The sequence below is a fragment of the Chelonia mydas genome, chromosome 1 (assembly GCF_015237465.2).
Source record: "Chelonia mydas isolate rCheMyd1 chromosome 1, rCheMyd1.pri.v2, whole genome shotgun sequence".
Taxonomy (NCBI): domain Eukaryota; kingdom Metazoa; phylum Chordata; order Testudines; family Cheloniidae; genus Chelonia; species Chelonia mydas.
The window spans coordinates 137833629-137851684 of record NC_057849.1 but is presented as its reverse complement, the minus strand read 5'-3'; the positions used below and the strand labels follow the sequence as shown (position 1 = coordinate 137851684).

At 38.6% G+C, this 18056-nt stretch overlaps 1 protein-coding gene across 12 annotated transcripts in view; it reads left to right on the top strand.

The window, feature by feature from the left end:
• MAP7D2 (MAP7 domain containing 2) overlaps nt 1–15997 on the top strand; it is a 125900-nt gene extending 109903 nt beyond the window's left edge. For all 12 annotated transcript variants that reach the window (XM_037901522.2, XM_043537968.1, XM_043537966.1 and 9 more), the window contains 7 exons: nt 1103–1307; nt 1802–1906; nt 3751–3804; nt 8843–8921; nt 9627–9813; nt 11652–11931; nt 14300–15997. In XM_037901522.2, the coding sequence (XP_037757450.1) occupies nt 1103–1307; nt 1802–1906; nt 3751–3804; nt 8843–8921; nt 9627–9813; nt 11652–11901 (880 nt within the window). In that variant the 3' untranslated portion in view covers nt 11902–11931; nt 14300–15997. The remainder of the gene's footprint in view (nt 1–1102; nt 1308–1801; nt 1907–3750; nt 3805–8842; nt 8922–9626; nt 9814–11651; nt 11932–14299) is intronic.
• Nucleotides 15998–18056: the final 2059 nt, after the last annotated feature.

The following is an 18056-nucleotide window of genomic DNA, read 5'->3' as shown; positions in this document are numbered from 1 at the left end:
TAAAACAGAAACAGGGATGGATTTAAGCAGCAGGTCACAACTTTATTGACTTAACACTGGGGAAGGGCATTGTGTGTGTCCCACCCATCATACCACACATTTAACTCAGCAGTTGCAGGTCTCACATCATATAATCAATAGCTGGGGAGAGAACCTGCTCAGACTACCCCTACGACATAGCCCACTTCTGAATCTCTCACCCTCTCCCCCCGAGGGGATTAGATGATACTGAAGGTTTGGTCTGCAAAGATTTCAGATCTTCCCTTTTCCCAGAGATGCAAGGGCCACCAGCAAAATCCCAGGTCTCTCTTACCTCAGGAAGCTGGCTCTTTTAGCCTTTCCCCACACTGGACACCAGCTGAAAATTGTGACAAACTAACAGTTCCTATAAATTGCTAATATTAAAATTCCAAATCCTATTTCTTCTAATCTAACTCCATGATGCTGTGAGGAGGGTGAAAAGATTGAACCACTGGGCCTCAGTCAGTTTGGCCCAATGGGAAAAATTCTTTCCTGATCCCAAAATGGGACCTGTCAGACCCTCAGCATCGCAAATACACAGCTTAGAAAGCTAATGAAGGAGGCATTGTCAGGTATGTGCTTTCCCTTCCTTCTGGGGCTGTCTCTCACTATTTTCACCAAGGGAGGGCATTTGTATGTTCAAAAATAACTGTATTCCTCAGGTGGACTGGAGTGAGGTGAGGCTATCATAAGGCAAAAGTGGGAATAAGGGTCCTTTTTAACTACTCAGAGCTTGAAAAATGTTTAGTTCTACATACTGTAGTTGAAATTACAAACACATTTCTTGTTCTGTCCCGCTTTAGTCACATCAGTGTTCAAAGGGAAATGTTATCCCTGCAGAACATTAGATGGGGTGAAAATAAGGCTTAGAATGGAAGCTTGGTTGCAACTTGAACTATGGAGTTGTGGCCAGTCCCTCCATTGTGTCAGAGCCCATTCCATACAAATGTATGTAGAAGCATATATTCGCAGCCAAATTGCATTCTGTACATACAGTGTATGCATTCTGTGCGCCTTTGAGTTCTGTTAAACAAAGTGCAACATGTGCTGCATTTTTAAATGTGCTGCTGTGTTTTTGAAGGCTAGAGAGAGAGGAGCTGAAAAGAAAGGCAGAAGAAGAGAGAATTCGCCTAGAAGAAGAAGCTCGTAAGAGAGAGGAGGAAAGAAGGCGTGAAGAGGAAGAGGCTAGGAGAAAAGCAGAAGAGGATGCCAGAAGGAGAGCTGAGGAAGAAAAAATGCTAAAGGAAAAGCAAGAAAAAGAACTGCAGGCCAAGCTTGAAAAACAGGTACAAGATACCTCTTGCAAGAACTCCTGTTAAAGGACCAGAAATCTAAAATACAATCTGCCTACAAGCAATGGGCCTGATTTTCAGATGTTCTGAGAACAGCAACTCCAGTTGAATCACTGGAAACTTGGTGTGCTCATCATTTCAGAAAATTGGGGCCCCATCTTTATTTATGAATGTTATAAAAAGCTACTAGTGTGGAAAAGTTATTGAAGAGCACTTAATAGCTTAGAGTCCATTGCTTTTCAGATCAGGCGGAAAGCAGAGGGACACTGTAGTGAAGATAAAATGTAATCTAGAAATTTCTTCAGTGATTCCTTTTAAAATGGAACATGCAGTCTAATGAAACTGAAAACTCTTCCTCTTTTGTAAGATGCTTGCTGATGGAGATATGCCAATAATACATACCTGGCAGGCTATGCAAGATTTTATAGAATCTGATAATTTGTCTAAAATAAATAATGGCTCTACCTTAACTTACACATTTTAATTAGAGAGAAGAAGCTGAAGCAAAGGCCCGAGAGGCAGCTGAACACATGCGGCTGGAAAGGGAACAAATCATGCAGCAGATTGAGCAAGAAAGACTGGAGAGAAAGAAGGTAGATGTTCATCTCCAGTTTAAAAGAACTAGTACCTTTGTTATTTTAAATACATAAATCCAGAAACCTGCCCCAAAATATCCAAAACAAACATTCAGTTGAGTAGGCAGAGTTCACGGGTTGTTGGTTTTTTTTAAACCTAATCCATATTAACTAGTTTTCAACCTGGAGCAACATGTACCTCAGAGTTTGTAGCAAATTTATTAGTTGTTTTTTTATTATTATTTTTAATTCATAAATGTTATGGCGGTGCCTAGGGGTCCACTGAGAATGGGGCCCAATTGTTCTAGGCACTGTATAAACAAAGTATTGGACTGTTCCTGCCCTGAGGAGCTTACAAGACAAAGGGTAGGAGAATGGGTATAAATGGACAAGACAAAGGGTAGGAGAAGAGGATATAACATACAAGCGGAGCGGTGGTTAACACTCAAATTTATAAGCCACAGAAAGTTAAAAACAGTAATAGGGGTGTGTTTGCGTTAAATAAATATGCAGTTTTTAATTGAGAAAGTGGATTTGTACTCTGCAGAAAAAAAGAGTATGTTATCCAGTTGGAAAAAGCATTCTCCTCCCACTCTACTCTGAGGGGATGGAGGAGCAACAGCAGAGCCACTCTATGTCCACTACTGCAGCTGTTTCCCTCATGTAAGGAAATGGCTGGTGGTTCTATGTAACTCCATATCCACACCCTGCAAAGCATCCACGTAGTGCGTAGTCACACTGCATGCCTGTGGGTGGCCGGACAGAATTTCCCCCAGATTTGTAGAAATCTTTGTCTTTAGCTTAGTTAAGAGATGCCTGGAAAGGTGTTATAAAAGCCTTCCCTTTTGTGTGTTTTCTTCCAGTTTCATTCCAAATTATTAGTCTTGGAGGATGGAGGGGTTTAACTTTAGTAGGGTCAGCCACTTGTACATTGGCACACAGGAACTAGAAGTGATGTCTTTAAATCTAAAATAGTTTACTTTAAGTACATAACTCTCTGGGCAAAGACATAATGCATTTGATGAATTAACAAGAATTAAAAATGGATTTTACAGCTGTATCTGACACATTTCTGACAGGAGTAACTTTACATGTTTTGTTCTCCCCTACGCCCAAAATAAACAAAATTGGTACAACTATATAATAGTGTTTCATTTTAAATAGCAAATGGATTGCAATACTAGAGGACTACTGCTGACTTTGTGGTCTGAAGAAGCAGTAGTTAGACACTTGAGCAATTAGTATTCAGCTGACAAACTTTTCATTCAGGACCTGGGCACAGGGAGCTCATAATCACAAACCTTTTTATTTATTTTTTATCTACTGATTTGCACCTGGTGAGAAATTCAGTTTGTTGGAATTGTGATTGCATAGAGAGGTCCCTTCTCTTCTTCCCCTCTTCTTCTCTGGGTACATCTACACTGCAATAAAAATCCCACAGCACCGAGTCTTAGAACCTGGATGAATTGACTTGGGTTCGCAGGGACTTGGGCTGCAGGGCCAGAAATTGCAGTGTATGCCTTCGGCCTGGAGCTCATCCTCTGAGACTCACCCCCCCTTTTGGGGTCCTAAAGCCTGGGGTCCTGCCTGAGCTCAAACACCGGCACTGCCATTTTTAGCCATGTAAATCCAATTCAGCTAACCCAGGCCAGCCACAACCATGCTGCAGGTCTTTTATTGCAGTGTAGATGTACCTTCTGTCATCTTTTTCCTTTCTAGTGAGGGCAGAGATAAGTTTGTGACACCAGAGTTAAATCAACCTTTCCTGCTACCTATTACCAATCCCATGAGTCCTCTATCCCAGCTACATAGCATGTCTGCCTTGTAACCTTCTGATGTGATTGATTTACATTGCTTTCTAGCGAATAGATGAAATAATGAAGAGAACAAGAAAGAGTGAAACACCAGAAGTAAAGGTATGGAACAGAGTGCCCGCCCCCCCCCCCACACACACCACTCCCCAGATATTTCCCGTGTGGGTTGCAGAGGAGGAGCACTGTAGGGTTGCTCCCTGCAGAATAAATGCTTTGACTAGAAATGCTCTATTCTTATTCTTTCAATACATTTTAGAATTAAGAGCCACTATAGTCGTGGCAGCACCGTGAGGTCAGTACTATTCTCTGAGGCAGTGGAGGGGGTGAGCCGTATATATTGTTCAGAACTGTAGTGCTGAGAATTGGTATCTTTGTGACTTTTGCCTATGCAATGAACCTCCTCCATTTTGATGATGTTCAGTTAATCGGTCATAGAGCTTTTGTGCTCCTCCGTGTTAATTCTGATCACGGGGCAGGATTAACAGCAGAGGTGCCTGGTGATGCACCAGCATTTAATGGACAGAGGTAAAGTACTGGACTCTCACTTCAGACTTTTACTTCATAAAATGTTCTTTTAGGGAAGCTGTTTCTTTATTTGGCTTAGGAGGCTCTAGTTTTCTTTAAAAAGACAAAACCAGAAAAATCCTCTCTCCCTTCCACATTTCTCTAAAAACTACCAGACATTAGGCATATGAGGGGAGGAACAAATGGGAGTCATGACTCCTTTAAGGGTTTCCCTCCTTTGCGTTGAGGAGGCAGAAGGGGGACTTCATCTGAGCCAGGGGAGGACTGGAAATGGCACAGGTGGGCCACTAATCCATGGGCGCCTTGGGGAGGGAGGAGGTTTTTGAGTGCAATCCCTGACCAGTAAGGGGTTGTGCCACGATCTGCCCAGTGACCCTGTGTGCCTGCAAGCATGTCCTGAGTATCTATGTGGTAAGCAGCCCTGGTTCAGCAACTGACTCCAACTGCCTGCTTGTTTCACCACAGCCACACACTGGTCTCTAGCAGCCTTGGTTACTGCTAGCCAAGTGACCCTAACACACCTCCAGTCCCAAATTTCTCCAAAACTGTCTTCCCTGAAGTGTCCTGCCTTCTTCTGGAACACTCAGAGAAATAATATAGTTCGTTTGCTCATTCAAAGAGACAAAAGCCGATTAGAGCTTTTTACCTTAACTGGGGTAAATACACCCTTCCCTTCAAGCATACCACTGAGGAGTTGTTGGGGTTTTTTTTGTAAAAATAAAACAAGGGTATTAACAAAAGGGCATAGGTTAAGTGAGAGCAAGTAGAAGGAATAAAGACAGAAAGGGTTACAGACAAAAGTAAAAATACACTTTCTAGTGGCTAAGACTTAACTCAACAAGCTACAGCCTTTGTTTGAGGTAGATTTCTTACCAATCTTTTTCTTTCCAGCCACGCCTGACTTTCTCTCAGTCAGGACCTTCCACAGAAGTACAAGGTGCTGGTTTCCTTTGTCTTCCTGGGTGACAGATCTTTGCAGAAGCAGGTTTCTCACTTGTATTCAGTTCCCAGAAACTTCAACCCCCTTTGTTAAAGAACCTGTCTTTGTCAGCTTGCAAGAGCTCTGGCCCCTTGCGTCTGCCTAGTGATGGATGCCACGATGGCTTCTTCCTCTTGCTTTATATTATCTTCCCAAACTCACTCTTTTGTCCCCAGACCCAGGATTACGTCATGCTGTTCTTCCCTTCCTGTGGACTTCCCATCCCCCTGCTGATTCGTATGTAAAATGGTGCTTCCGTTATTTTTGGTCACACCTCGCTTAATGTCATTGGAGACAGATAGCCAACTTCTCACCTGTCTGGGAGAAGCCTGTTTTTCCCTGCTTTTGGTTACAGACTTTAAAGCATAATGTCCTTAAGTGTCCATATTTTCTCACAGAGTGTTAATACATACATTTCACAATGATATTAATCACCGCGTGTCATCAGCGTTCAGAAAAGAACTTCCTCTGTACACTTTGCTAATACAGTAATATTGTGTACAGTCAGTTGATTCTGTTACCTGCCATTTGAAGTTCAGATCCCTCCAGGGGCAGTCTCCCCCATATGCTAGGTTGGTGGCCTTTTTAAATCTTTTATGTAAATGTGCCTTCATTGTCTCTGCCTGATGACCAGGTGGGTCAGACAAACAAATGCACATTCTTTTGCCTACAGCAATCTGTGCTTATGCATTGCTTGCCAAACACATTTTTGAGAACATAATTCCAGCACATATCCATAACTCTTTGTACATACTCCATGCATACATCAAATATTAATGATCAGTGAGTTACTAGTTTTCAAATGATATATTGCGTGCCACTTTTTGGGTATATAACATATGACAACAGTGTGTGAGGTGTAGTGAGTATGTCAGGCCTGACGAGTTGCTGACAGAGTAGTGAACCACCCGTGGGCCTTTGTGTCACAAAGGTATTTATTAGGGCTGTCGATTAATTACAGTTAACTCATGCAATTAACTCAATAAATTAATAGCGATTTAAAAAATTAATCACCGTTTAAATAGCAGTGGTAAACAATAGAATACCAACTGAAATTTAATAAATATTTTGAATGTTTTTCTACGTTTTCAAATATATTGATTTCAGTTACAACACAGAATACAAAGTGTACAGTATTCACTTTGTATTATTTTTATTACAAATATTTGCACTGTAAAAATGATAAAAGAAATTTTATTTTTCAATTCACCTGATACAAGTACCATAGTGCAATCTCTTTACCGTGAAAGTGCAACTTACAAATGTAGATTTTTTTAGTTACATAACTGTACTCAAAAACAAAACAATGTAAAACTTTATAGCCTACAAGTCCACTCATGCCTGCTTCTTGTTCAGCCAATCGCTAAGAGAAACAAGTTTGTTTACATTTACTGGAGAAAATGTTGCCCTCTTCTTATTTACAATGTCACCGGAAAGTGAGAACAGGCATTCGCATGGCACTTTTGTAGCTTGCATTGCAAGGTATTTGCGTACTAGATATGCTAAACTTGTGTATGCCCCTTCATGCTTCGGCCACCATTCAAGAGGACATGCTTCCATGCTGATAACACTTGTTAAAAAAAAAATGCATTAATTAAATTTGTGACTGAACTCCTTGGGGGAGAATTGTATGTCTCCTGCTTTGTGTTTTACCTGCATTCTGCCATATATTTCATGTTATAGCAGTCTTGGATGATGACCCAGCATGTTCTTCATTTTAAGAACACTTTCACTGCAGATTTGACAAAACGCAGGGAAGGTACCAGAGAAATCCTTAAAGATTTCTAAGGATAGCTACAGCACTTGACCCAAGGTTTAAGAGTCTGAAGTGCCTTCCAAAATCTGAGAGAGACGAGGTGTGGAGCATGCCTTCAGAAGTCTTAAAAGAGCAACACTCCGATGCGGAAATTACGGAACCCAAACCACCAAAAAAGAAAATCAACCTTCTGCTGTTGGCATCTGACTCAGATGAGGAAAATGAACATGCACTGGTCTGCATTGCTTTGGATTGGATGATTGAATTGGATGATGAGCAGAACCCATCGTCAGCATGGACGCATGTCCTCTGGAGTGATAGTTGAAGCATCAAGGGGCATATGAATCTTTAGTGCATCTGGCACGTAAATATCTTGCAGTGCTGGCTACAACAGTGCCATGCGAACACCAGTGCTCAGTTTCAGATGACACTGTAAACAAGAAGCGGGCAGCATTATCTCCTGCAAATGTAAACAAACTTGTTTGCCTGAGCGATTGGCTGAACAAGAAGTAGGACTGAGTGGACTTGTAGGTTCTGAAGTTTTACATTGTTGTGTTTTTGAGTGCAGTCATGTAACAAAAAAAATCTATATTTGTAAGTTGCTCTTTCACGATAAAGAGATTGCACTACAGTACTTGTTAAGTGAATTGAAAAATACAAGTTTTTATTTTTACAGTGCAAATATTTATAATAAAAAATAAATAGAAAGTGAGAATTGTACACTTTGTATTCTGTGTTGTAACTGAAATCAATATATTTGAAAATGTGGAAAACATCCAAAAATATTTATATAAATGGTATTCTATTATTGTTTAACAGTGCGATTCATCACAATTCATTTTTTTAATCACTTGACAGCCCATGTATTTATATTTCTTTCCCAGGAACAGCATCTCTCACCCATGGATCATAGTAAGACTGGGTTTTATTGTCTGTGGTGGACATTACACCAGCTGCTTTTTGGGGGGACTGGGAAGGAGTTTCTCTCACGGCCAGAGTGGCTGAGACGGAGTGGGCTTTTTTTGAAGCTCAGGAACCTGGTGGGGCAGGTCAGGAGGAAAGGTTCAAGTTGTCGGAGCTTAGTATGTATCCAGTGGAGTTACTCGTTGCATGGAGGATCCGGTTCCCTGATGTACTAGTTGGAAGTGGATGTATGGGAAGGGCATCTCCTGGGGAACTGGGGCTCCTACCTTCTGGTATAGCAGGGAGACAACGTTGTATCCCCACCCCTTGTTAACCTTCATAGGAGAGAAGGGCAGTGAGGACCCAGCAATGAGCTGGGGCCAGGCAGGAAGTCCAGAGGGCTGTTGGCAGCCCTCACAGATCGGTGGGAGTTATTAAGGAAAGAGTGACCAGCACCATACAATCCTTGCCAGATATTTCCAAAATGAGTTAATAAAATTGTGGCCTAATTTAAACTACATCCCTTGCATCTTGTCTTTCTTCAACCCCCATTCTCCTGGCCATGCAGGAATTCCCCATCCATCTCAGTCAACTTTCTGATCCCCTTCTGGCACTGTCCTATCCCGTCCACTCCCCTACCACCATCACTTGAGCCTCTGCTTTTCCCTTTATGTCTTCCTTACACACCTTGTGCCTCTGTATCCCAAAGAGGGAATTGAAGATAATTTCACGAGGCCACGTGTACTCTCAGAGTAACTACTCTGGCAGTGTAGGGAATACTTCTACGATAGATGCAGCCTAAAGATCAAATTCTGTGTTTTGTAGTTTTTGCTATGTGCTTGAATGTAATTGAGAAAAAACATTCTAGGAACAATTGTTTCTTAACCAGCAGAGTTTTTTAAAGGTTCTGAGTCCAGTCAATTCCTTGAATCTTGGAACCTTGCATCTAATGTAGTTAAAACATTATTTGGTTACAGAAGGATGAGCCAAAACTGGAGATACCATCCACTTTGACTGTGGAAAAGCAACCAAAAACTCTTGTTCTCAGTCAAACAGGTAAAAGCCTTTCATTTTTGTTTTGACCAATATGCAGTGTTGTTAACTTGAAAACAAAAATCCATAACCTCAGATAGTGCTGTATTGTCATAGATGCTGTGTTTTCTTTCAGAAAAGGAACAAATACATTTGTGTAAATATGTTAAACATAAGAAAATAGAACATCTTTTGCTTACCAAAGCATGGTAAATGTAGAAGCAGGAGACAACTATCCTGAGGGGTAATATTCTACTCCACAGCATGTCCCAGATAGCATTTATATAAAAGTTATTCTAGCCTGCAGATTTCTGTTGTTCATTGTAGTCTACATTCCTGTTCTGTAGAGTCTCTAGAAATATTCTCCCCTACAGCCAAGTCTGACATGCTTTTTCAACATTTTTTTTAAAATACAGTCCCTTTTGCATTTAATTTGGTTTGATAACAGCACATATATATATATATTAAAGAATGATAAATGAAAAATGTGTAAATAGTGAAGTGTCACTTTTCTGCATTTTTTTCCCCTTCTCTACGGCTTCTCTGTGCATGTTGTAAAAGATAATATATTATCTTGTTTCTTTTTCAAATTGTCCTACAATAGCAGGGTGATTGACAAGATAATATGATGGGTCACTTTCATCTCTAATTTTTATGACTCAAATAATTTTGTGATTTTTAAATATAAACACTGCTACTGTCATATTTCCTAATGATGTTCTTTTATAGAAATCAATGGACTGACAGCCTGCCAGGAGAGTAAAGGCTTAGGATGTGCTGCTGCTGAAACACTTTCTCGAGATATATTTTCTAATGGACTTAAGTCAGTTACGGGGCTTATTCAGCTGGATGCCATTGATGGGAAATCTAACAGCATGGATGATTCAACAGATGAGGTTCAGTCTATGGATGTGAGGTACACGTCACATGAAACACATAACTTTTAAGTAACTGTTCAGAAAACCAAAACCAACCCACCAAAATATATGCAGTTCTCTCATTTCATTTGTTAATCTGTCTATCTCTCTGCACAGCCCAACCCCAAATATGGACTCCTGTGTAACTACTCTTTGTATGTTCTGACTAGTAGTATGCTCTCAAGAAGTAAATGCACTTTCAGATCTAAGGATAATTACAATCTCTTATCTCACTCTCATATCCTGCAAAATAATTAAGCTTTTCCATTGTTCTCACTTGCCAAGTGCACACAAACATGCCCAAACATTTTGGATTGTCCATAGAGTTCACATGCTGTGTTGCTGTGAAAATGGGTATTCAAATATCAGATTTTGTTTTGTACCAGAACTATAAAGCAGTGGCATATAAGTCATTGTGTTGTACAAATAATGCTTCAGGTTAGAATTTCAACATACACATTTTCAGTTATTTTAATCTTAAATCTTTTAATTCATGTTAATATAACAAATATTTGGCAACAAGTAAACAATATGAAGTAAGCAAGTGAACAAGCATTACAGGATCGTGAGTGAAAGACTCCTGTTGTACAGTGTGTGCAACAAGGGAATTGAAATTTTAAGATTGCTTGGAGCCATAGTCCTGAATTCCTTGATTTTAGTAAAATCTCGTATTTAATATTGCATTAATCTAGATTGTTTTAATCAATGGGCCAAATTAAGCCCTGATGCAACTCTGATTACTTCAGTAATTATGCAATGGATCCATTTGTTACAATGTTAGGTTCATTTAATTTTTAGTTATAATGTTAATGGGGAATGAACACTATATTTAAGGTTATAAATATATTCTATATCTATGCCAAACGTTGATATACAGATGTCTACAATCTTCACTTATTTCCTCCTGTTTCTCTAACAAATAGTCAAAAGGGTATGGGGACATTTCAAATGCAATTTTAATAAAAGATTTTTCTTGTTAAAATCTTGGTATAATCTTCAGACACAACATGAAAAAACTGAAAATTAAATGAACCTAACATCATAACAAATGGATCCACTGCATAACTATTGAAGTAATTAGAGTTGCAATATGACCAAATTTGACCCATTGATTATTACATCAATGCAATATTAAATATGAGATTTTACTAAAGTAAAGGAATTCAGAATTATAGTTTCCAGCAACCTTAGAATTTCAATTCCCTTGTACTGTATTTAGTTTGTTCTGTAAAAGTTAGCTTTTTAAATTTCATATGGTTTCACAACTTTCACATGGTCAAATATATCTTTGTTAATTTTGCGCAGTACAGATTTCAGTCTGAGACCATGGTCCTGCAAAGATTTATCCACAAGCTTAACTGAAATGTATGCATTGAAGGCAATGGGCCTACTTGCTGTTCATGAAGTTAAGTATGTGTGTAAACCTTTGCAGAATCAGGCCCAGAATTACTAAGATGCAATTAGAAATGGTAAATATAAGGAATCTGATGGTGCAGAGAGTGGAATATTCAGCCTTTTTAACCTCTGGGTCACCAGTTGGAATCCAGCCTCTCTGAAATGAGCTTGTAATCTCAGTCCAGTTCCTACTGGACTGTGTCGATACCACACAGCCACCTACCACACAGCCACCACCAAGGCCAACATTTAAGGAGTATGAAGACAGAATTACTTTCTCTCCTCTATAAGTTGGCCCCTCTGTGTATGAGTTGGGCCATGGCATGTTGTACCTGTTCTGACGATAAATAGAACAGCTTTCAGGGCTGTCGTAAACCTTTTCATGAACACTAAGAGCTTACAAGACTTTTATTCTGCTTTTTCCTTTCTGTCTTTCATACAGTCCTGTTTCAAAAGAAGAACTTATATCTATCCCAGAATTTTCACCCATGAATGAACTCATTCCTGGTGTTTCTATGGACCAAAATGGAACAAGTAATGCCAAGGCTCTTGAAGATCTCTTGGATTTCACAGGACAGGCCACCTACTCCAAGATATCCAGTGAAAACATTAGCATGGATGATTGTAACAAAAACTTGATTGATGGATTTAACAGTCCTGGGCAGGAGAATACACTTAACTCCATCTGTTGACAACCACACGACTCTGTTGTACAGATGAAGGTATAAAATTGTGAGAAATATCTAAAATATGGCAAGTTGTTGGGAGTGTAGATAGCACACGTTTTAGGTTAATCCAGTAGTACGAGCAGCATATGTTGAGAGTTAGGCTCCTGGACATTTAAATTTGCCATAATCTTCCGTGAGTAGACTAATTAGGAATGTAAGATTTGGCATAGTGGAAAAGATGAATGGTCCACTTAGTCCTGAATCCTGTTTTAGAGTGCAGTCTGCGCTAAACAGTGTCCCTCAGCGCAAGGTATAAACCCTCAGAATGCTCCTATGTATAACAAAGCAGAACTCTCCAGATCTTAACTGTAACTCCTCCTGACCCAAGATGTTTACCAGCTTAAGCCCTAAGATATGAGAAGTGATGGTTCTTGTAACTTTACCCTAGCTAGTATACTTGCAGATGCTATTCTTACTCCTCTTTTAAAACAATAATCTAATCCTTTTCTGAAATGTGCTAAGCTTTTTGCCAGAATACCCTGCAGCCAAGAGTTTCACAGATTAATTAAATGTAACATAAAAAGCATTTACTGTTATCAGTTATAAATTCTCTTCTAATTTCCTCTTATTCTTGTATTATGGGAAAGGGTAAATATGAATAAATGTTCAGCTTTCTCTACATTTTTATTTTTTTTATACCCCTATCATACTACTTATTCTTCCCCTTTCAAACCAAATAATCCTAGTCTTCCTGAAATCTGCTAGGATAGAATTCCCCAATCACATAAGTGTTCCTTTCTCTGAACACTTCTGCTCCATTTTTTTAGATCAAGTGACACAAGAGAAACCTTGTGAACCCTTGGAATACTGATTAATCTCCAGGTGTTGAACATTTTGGGGAATGAGCATTTTCCTAGGTTTTAGAGTAACTTGTTAGCCACCTGTATCAAATTCAAACTCCTTTTCGTATCCTTCAAGGACTTGCACAACTTCACTCCCTTGTACCTTTCCACTCATCTTTCCTTTCACCATCTCTTCTTGCTCCCTGTGCTGTGCCCAAGCAGGACAGCTAACTGTTCGCTTCATGTTGTGCTCCCTCCTAATCTTGTGCCTGTGCTTCTTTTCATATAGCCTCTGATTGTATGCTTGGAGCCTCTGTCCTTACTCATTTTGTCATACATCCACCCTCTCTACTGTCAAGGTCTCCTTATGACACAACCTGTTCCAAAAGGCCTATTAACTCTTGAGCTCTCTGCAGTTTAATTGTTAACTAGTCAGATGAATGAGAATCCTCAATAAAAGTACAAAAATGTAAAAAAGGAAAAGATGTAAAAACAGAACAAAGGAAAATAAACCCCACATAAAGATAATCGGAAAAGTGTGGAACTTACAAGATATGTCTCATCCTCAGTGTTTGCTCACCTTGCTCTTTGAGTTTGCCCATTCATCTTCCTGCAATTTCCTTTCAGTGACTACTTGGATTATAACTTTCTTGGTATAGGTGTTTTGTCTTCATACTAGTCTGTAAAGCGCCTTGCACATTCTTGGTACTCTATAGATAATAAATAGGTAAGGAGGGCAGCCTGAAGGAAGGGGGAAGCTTGTTTGGCTGTTGGAAAGATGGGTCACACCACTATGCTTTCCTATAATAAGTTTTTACTGGCCCCACTTCATCCCTGATGGGAACCCCTGTCATGCCCTACCTCACCCTGCTCCTGGTTTCTAACCACAGCCGGGAGGAGTGGGGAGCTAGCACATGTCCAGCTAGGAGTAGAAAGAAAGTGGAATCCAGATTGGTTCTGTGCTGGCAGTGCAAGAACTCGTTGTATAGTTCGGAACTATAGATGTAAATTCTGTGTCTGGCAGAGGACAGTGTCTTTATTTCTGAATTATACAGACAGTAGTCAGTACTTAATAAAATGTTTAAGACTTTTTGTTAATCTGCTCTGGTACCCAAATCAACTAGTTACATTAAAGCAATTGAGGTTACCTGCTTAACTTAAACATTTTAGCGATAAACTAAGGGTATAATGAAAAATATAGATGTGTGTTCTTTTCATTAAAGAACTATGCACCCTTCCCTATTAGTTATGATAGTCCTTAATTATATCTCATTTCAATTTAATAACAAAGAGAGAACAGTTAAAAGCAGGACCAGTTAAGTACGCAGCAAAGTGGAATGTGGTAGTGATTGCCATTTATTATGGTTCAGTGCAGCAGATGTACGCAGCATCGTACAGACAGTTAAGTAACAGTCCTTTTCCTGGAAAGTCTGCAAGCTAAGTGAAATACAGTATGATATAACGATAGTCTTAATGTTAATTGTAGCATTGTACTTTATTGCAAGAGAATCAGTTCTCCATTATAAAAATTGGAGCCATTTTACTTATATAAACTGTTTGGGTGTGTTTTTAATTGACAGAGGAAGTATTTGTGGAGGATATACGTCCTGTCATGCTGCTGGCAGTAAAATACGAGCTTGTCATCAGAAAGAGCTTCTGCAGTCTTTGAACACTGGATTTCACATAATCAGAGCTGAATATAACTTTGTCTTCCCAAGTGGTATGTTGAATAACTGGCTGTTCTTGGTAGATGCCAGGAATCTATAGCCTTGATTGGTTTCAGGGAAGATTCATTGTTCTTTATAATTTGGGCTTCATCTACTAATAAAGCTCTTACTACTTTTTTTTTTAATTTAAATTTCATCTGAATACTTCACTGTGATTTTTACCCTGTGCATTTTATTTTAAAATCATTCTTCCTTTAGTTTTATCATACAAGTACTTGATGTAATTTTCTTGTAAATACTCTGAGGTTTACCCACAGTGCATTGAAATTAAATAATGTACTGTACTTTAGCTCTGTGCCTATTTTTTTAAATGGGAAAAAATATTGATGAGTTCTCAGCAACTCTTTTTTGCAGGTGTATAATTGCAAAACTAGAACTGAGGAAGCATGAAAACAAATAATTATTCAACTGCTGGAATCAAAGGATCCTCCTTACAGACTGTGGAGGGTTAATTTATCCCCCTGCTACAATGCATCACACATGACTATTTTGTCTTTTTTTTTTTTTTTAAAGTCAATAGTGACAAAGCAGTTAGTTAGTACTAATAAAGCCTTGGGTTGACTCTTGCTGAAGTCTTTAAAACTCCCTTGATATAACACTTGTAGGCAATGTAGGCATAATACCCATTACAGTTCTCTAATATGTATTACATAACTGCAGTAGTTCTAAGCAAGTATGTCATGGGATTCAGATAAATGTTGCGTTAACTGTTTGAGATCAATTATTAATACCAGCAGGCTTTCATTCATGTAGATAACTATTTTGTGTCTTCCTACAGACTCAACAAAAAATATAATAAGTGGTAAAACAATAGACAGATATTGCAACAGAAATACTAAGTCTGTGAGACACTCTCTCTCACATAGTATTTTCACCTATATAACAATATTAGCCTCCTTAGTACTCAACAAACATCTATATGGGAAAATTCATATCAAGAATGTAAAATGTAGACATTATGTGCCATACAATGTATTTTAGTTAGTTTTATTTCTTTTGGTGAGCTATGGTAACTTTTATGCTATATTCTGTGCTGCCTGGAGGACATTTTTGTCCAAATCTTTTAAAAAAGTCACTACAATTCTGTTCGGAGACTAACAAAAAAGTAGAAACTTTTATATGTAGAGAAGTTTACAGTGTAGCTTGGTCTCAATTGTAGCCACGTTCTTCTGCTTTTAAAGCCAGAAACTGTTTAAAAATTGAAGTAGCCAATGAACCTGTGTGTGAGTATATAAAGAAAACATGCCTATAACAATAGTTCTTTTTATGTTGGTGTATTTCAGCAAAATACTTTTCTAGTGACTGTTCAGTAAGCTGTAGCATGGTATCGTGTCTTCCAAATTAGTCCCACAGTTGTTTCCTAAATAAAATTAAAAAAAAAAGAACCAAAACAAAAGAATCATGTTTGTTTTGCTTGATATATTGTGTTTGGCAGATGTCACCTGAGATGTTATATTTTATTATGGTGTCATTGTATAACCTGTAGATTACCTCACTTGCATGACGTGTATAGCATGTATAAGAGTGAAATACATTTTCATTTGAGTCTGACTTGTTTCCTAGCTTTTTTTCCGCCCCCCGCCAAATGATCATGGCAAAACTACTGCGCCCCCCCCCCCCCAAAAAAAAAAAAAAAAAAAAAAAAAAAAAGGGTAGTTTGAGGTGATTTTCTCAGCAAGGCTTAATACTACATGGAGGGATAATTCCTTAGCCTCTCAAAATACTTAACTTTTTACCTTTGTTTTCAATCTGATGTGGTGGTTTGCTTCTATAGGCTGCTCTATTCTCTTATTAGTCTTGTCTCAGGTACTTGAACTGTTAATTATCCACATTACAAAACAGCCTAAAATATAAATGTTAAACTGCTCCTTAGACTAAAGACAAATATCTTTTTAGAAAGAGACCAGCTTGTTCAATGTAATGACTAACCGTCCCTTGATCTCTTGGGGAGGAGTAGTCTGCAAACATTTGTTTTAAATAAAAGTAAAATAAAACAAAATAATTTTAATGCAAAATATCAAATATGTAAATCTGATATATTTTAGAGTGTACTAATACGTTACCTCTGTCATCCAGGATATCTCTTTCCATCATAGTGTTTCAACACATGCTCATTTGAGTTCTGTGGTACACTGGGTCCTTTATGTGATTTCTCAATACAATTGCATTCTAAGATGATAGGAGGAGACACAGATAGGTATACATATAAATAACTTCAGATCCTTTTCTTACTGACTTTCAAAGATATTTTTCAGCAGGATTGGGCTGAATATCTGGGGTTACTGCTCCTGTAGAAAATAGAATGTGTCGGGGGCGGGGCCTTAATTCATTTTCTTACTCTTTGTACTGGTATTCATATTTGCTGCTGTGGTTCAATGGACTTTCTTTGTATAGGACAGTGGTCCTGGAACTACAGTCTGTGCACCACAGGTGGTCCTCCAACTTCTTCTAGAGATCTACAGAATTAAACCATTACAGAACCAAGCTGTAAAGAAGGCAGGGAGAGAAGTGGATAAAAGCGATCTTTGTTACAAAGTGATCCACACAATGGAATTGTTGGAGAACCACTGAAATTAGCCTCTTTCATTGTGTTAGATGAAATCATATACTACATTGCTAATGTGAAGTTATAGAAAAGTATTTACACAACTGGACTAGAGCAAAATTACTATAAGGTGCGTGCACAACTAATTGAAAGATGGTACTCAGAGTAGTTGTCAGTGGTTCACTGTCAAATTAGGAGGTCATAGCTAGTGGGGTCCCACAGGGGTCAGTCGTGGATGTAGTACTATTTAACTTTCATTAATGACCTGAATAACAAAGTGGAGAGTATGCTTACACAATTTGCAGATGACACCAATCTGGGAGGGATTGCAAGCACTTTGGAGGACAGGGTTAGAATTCAAAATGACCTTGATGAATTGGAGAAGTGGTCTGAGTTCAGTAAAGACAAATGCAAAGTCCTTCACTTGGGAAGGACAAATCAAATGCACAACTACAAAAGGGGAATAACTGGCTAGGTGGTAGTATTGCTGAAAAGGATTTGAGGGTTATAGTGGATCACAAACTGAGTTTGAGTCACAATGTGACACTGTTGATTTTCATTAATACACAGTCCTTACTTTATCATCTGTATAAGCTCTAATGTCTGAAAATTAGAGAGTACTACTGCTCACTCTGCTAATCATCAATTACCTATTTTGTCTATTAAGAAAATATTTCATGGGAAAGGCAATTTAAATTTGAAAGCAGGGAGTAAGGAGGGAAAGGGTTTTAAGCTTTTTTAAAAAAATCTAAAATGCAAGCTAACAATTTCTTGTCCTTCAGAAGAGTTTTATGACACTTGTTTTCCACCATTTCCTCATTTTGCGCAGACTGAAGGACTGAAATATGGTGAGAAGTTCTTAGAGTATTTCTGATAATTGAAAACCAAGGAAATAGTGGAAATCTGTTTCCCAACTAGTTGGTTTGGATGACTATCTGAACTCTGCAATGTGCAGGATCAAAATGACCTAGAAGCTAGAGTCTCATGATTCACAATTAGACATGCAGCCCTTCTGAAATCCAGCCTGAATATTTGTTAGAGAGATGCAAGTTCAGACTGAGAAGA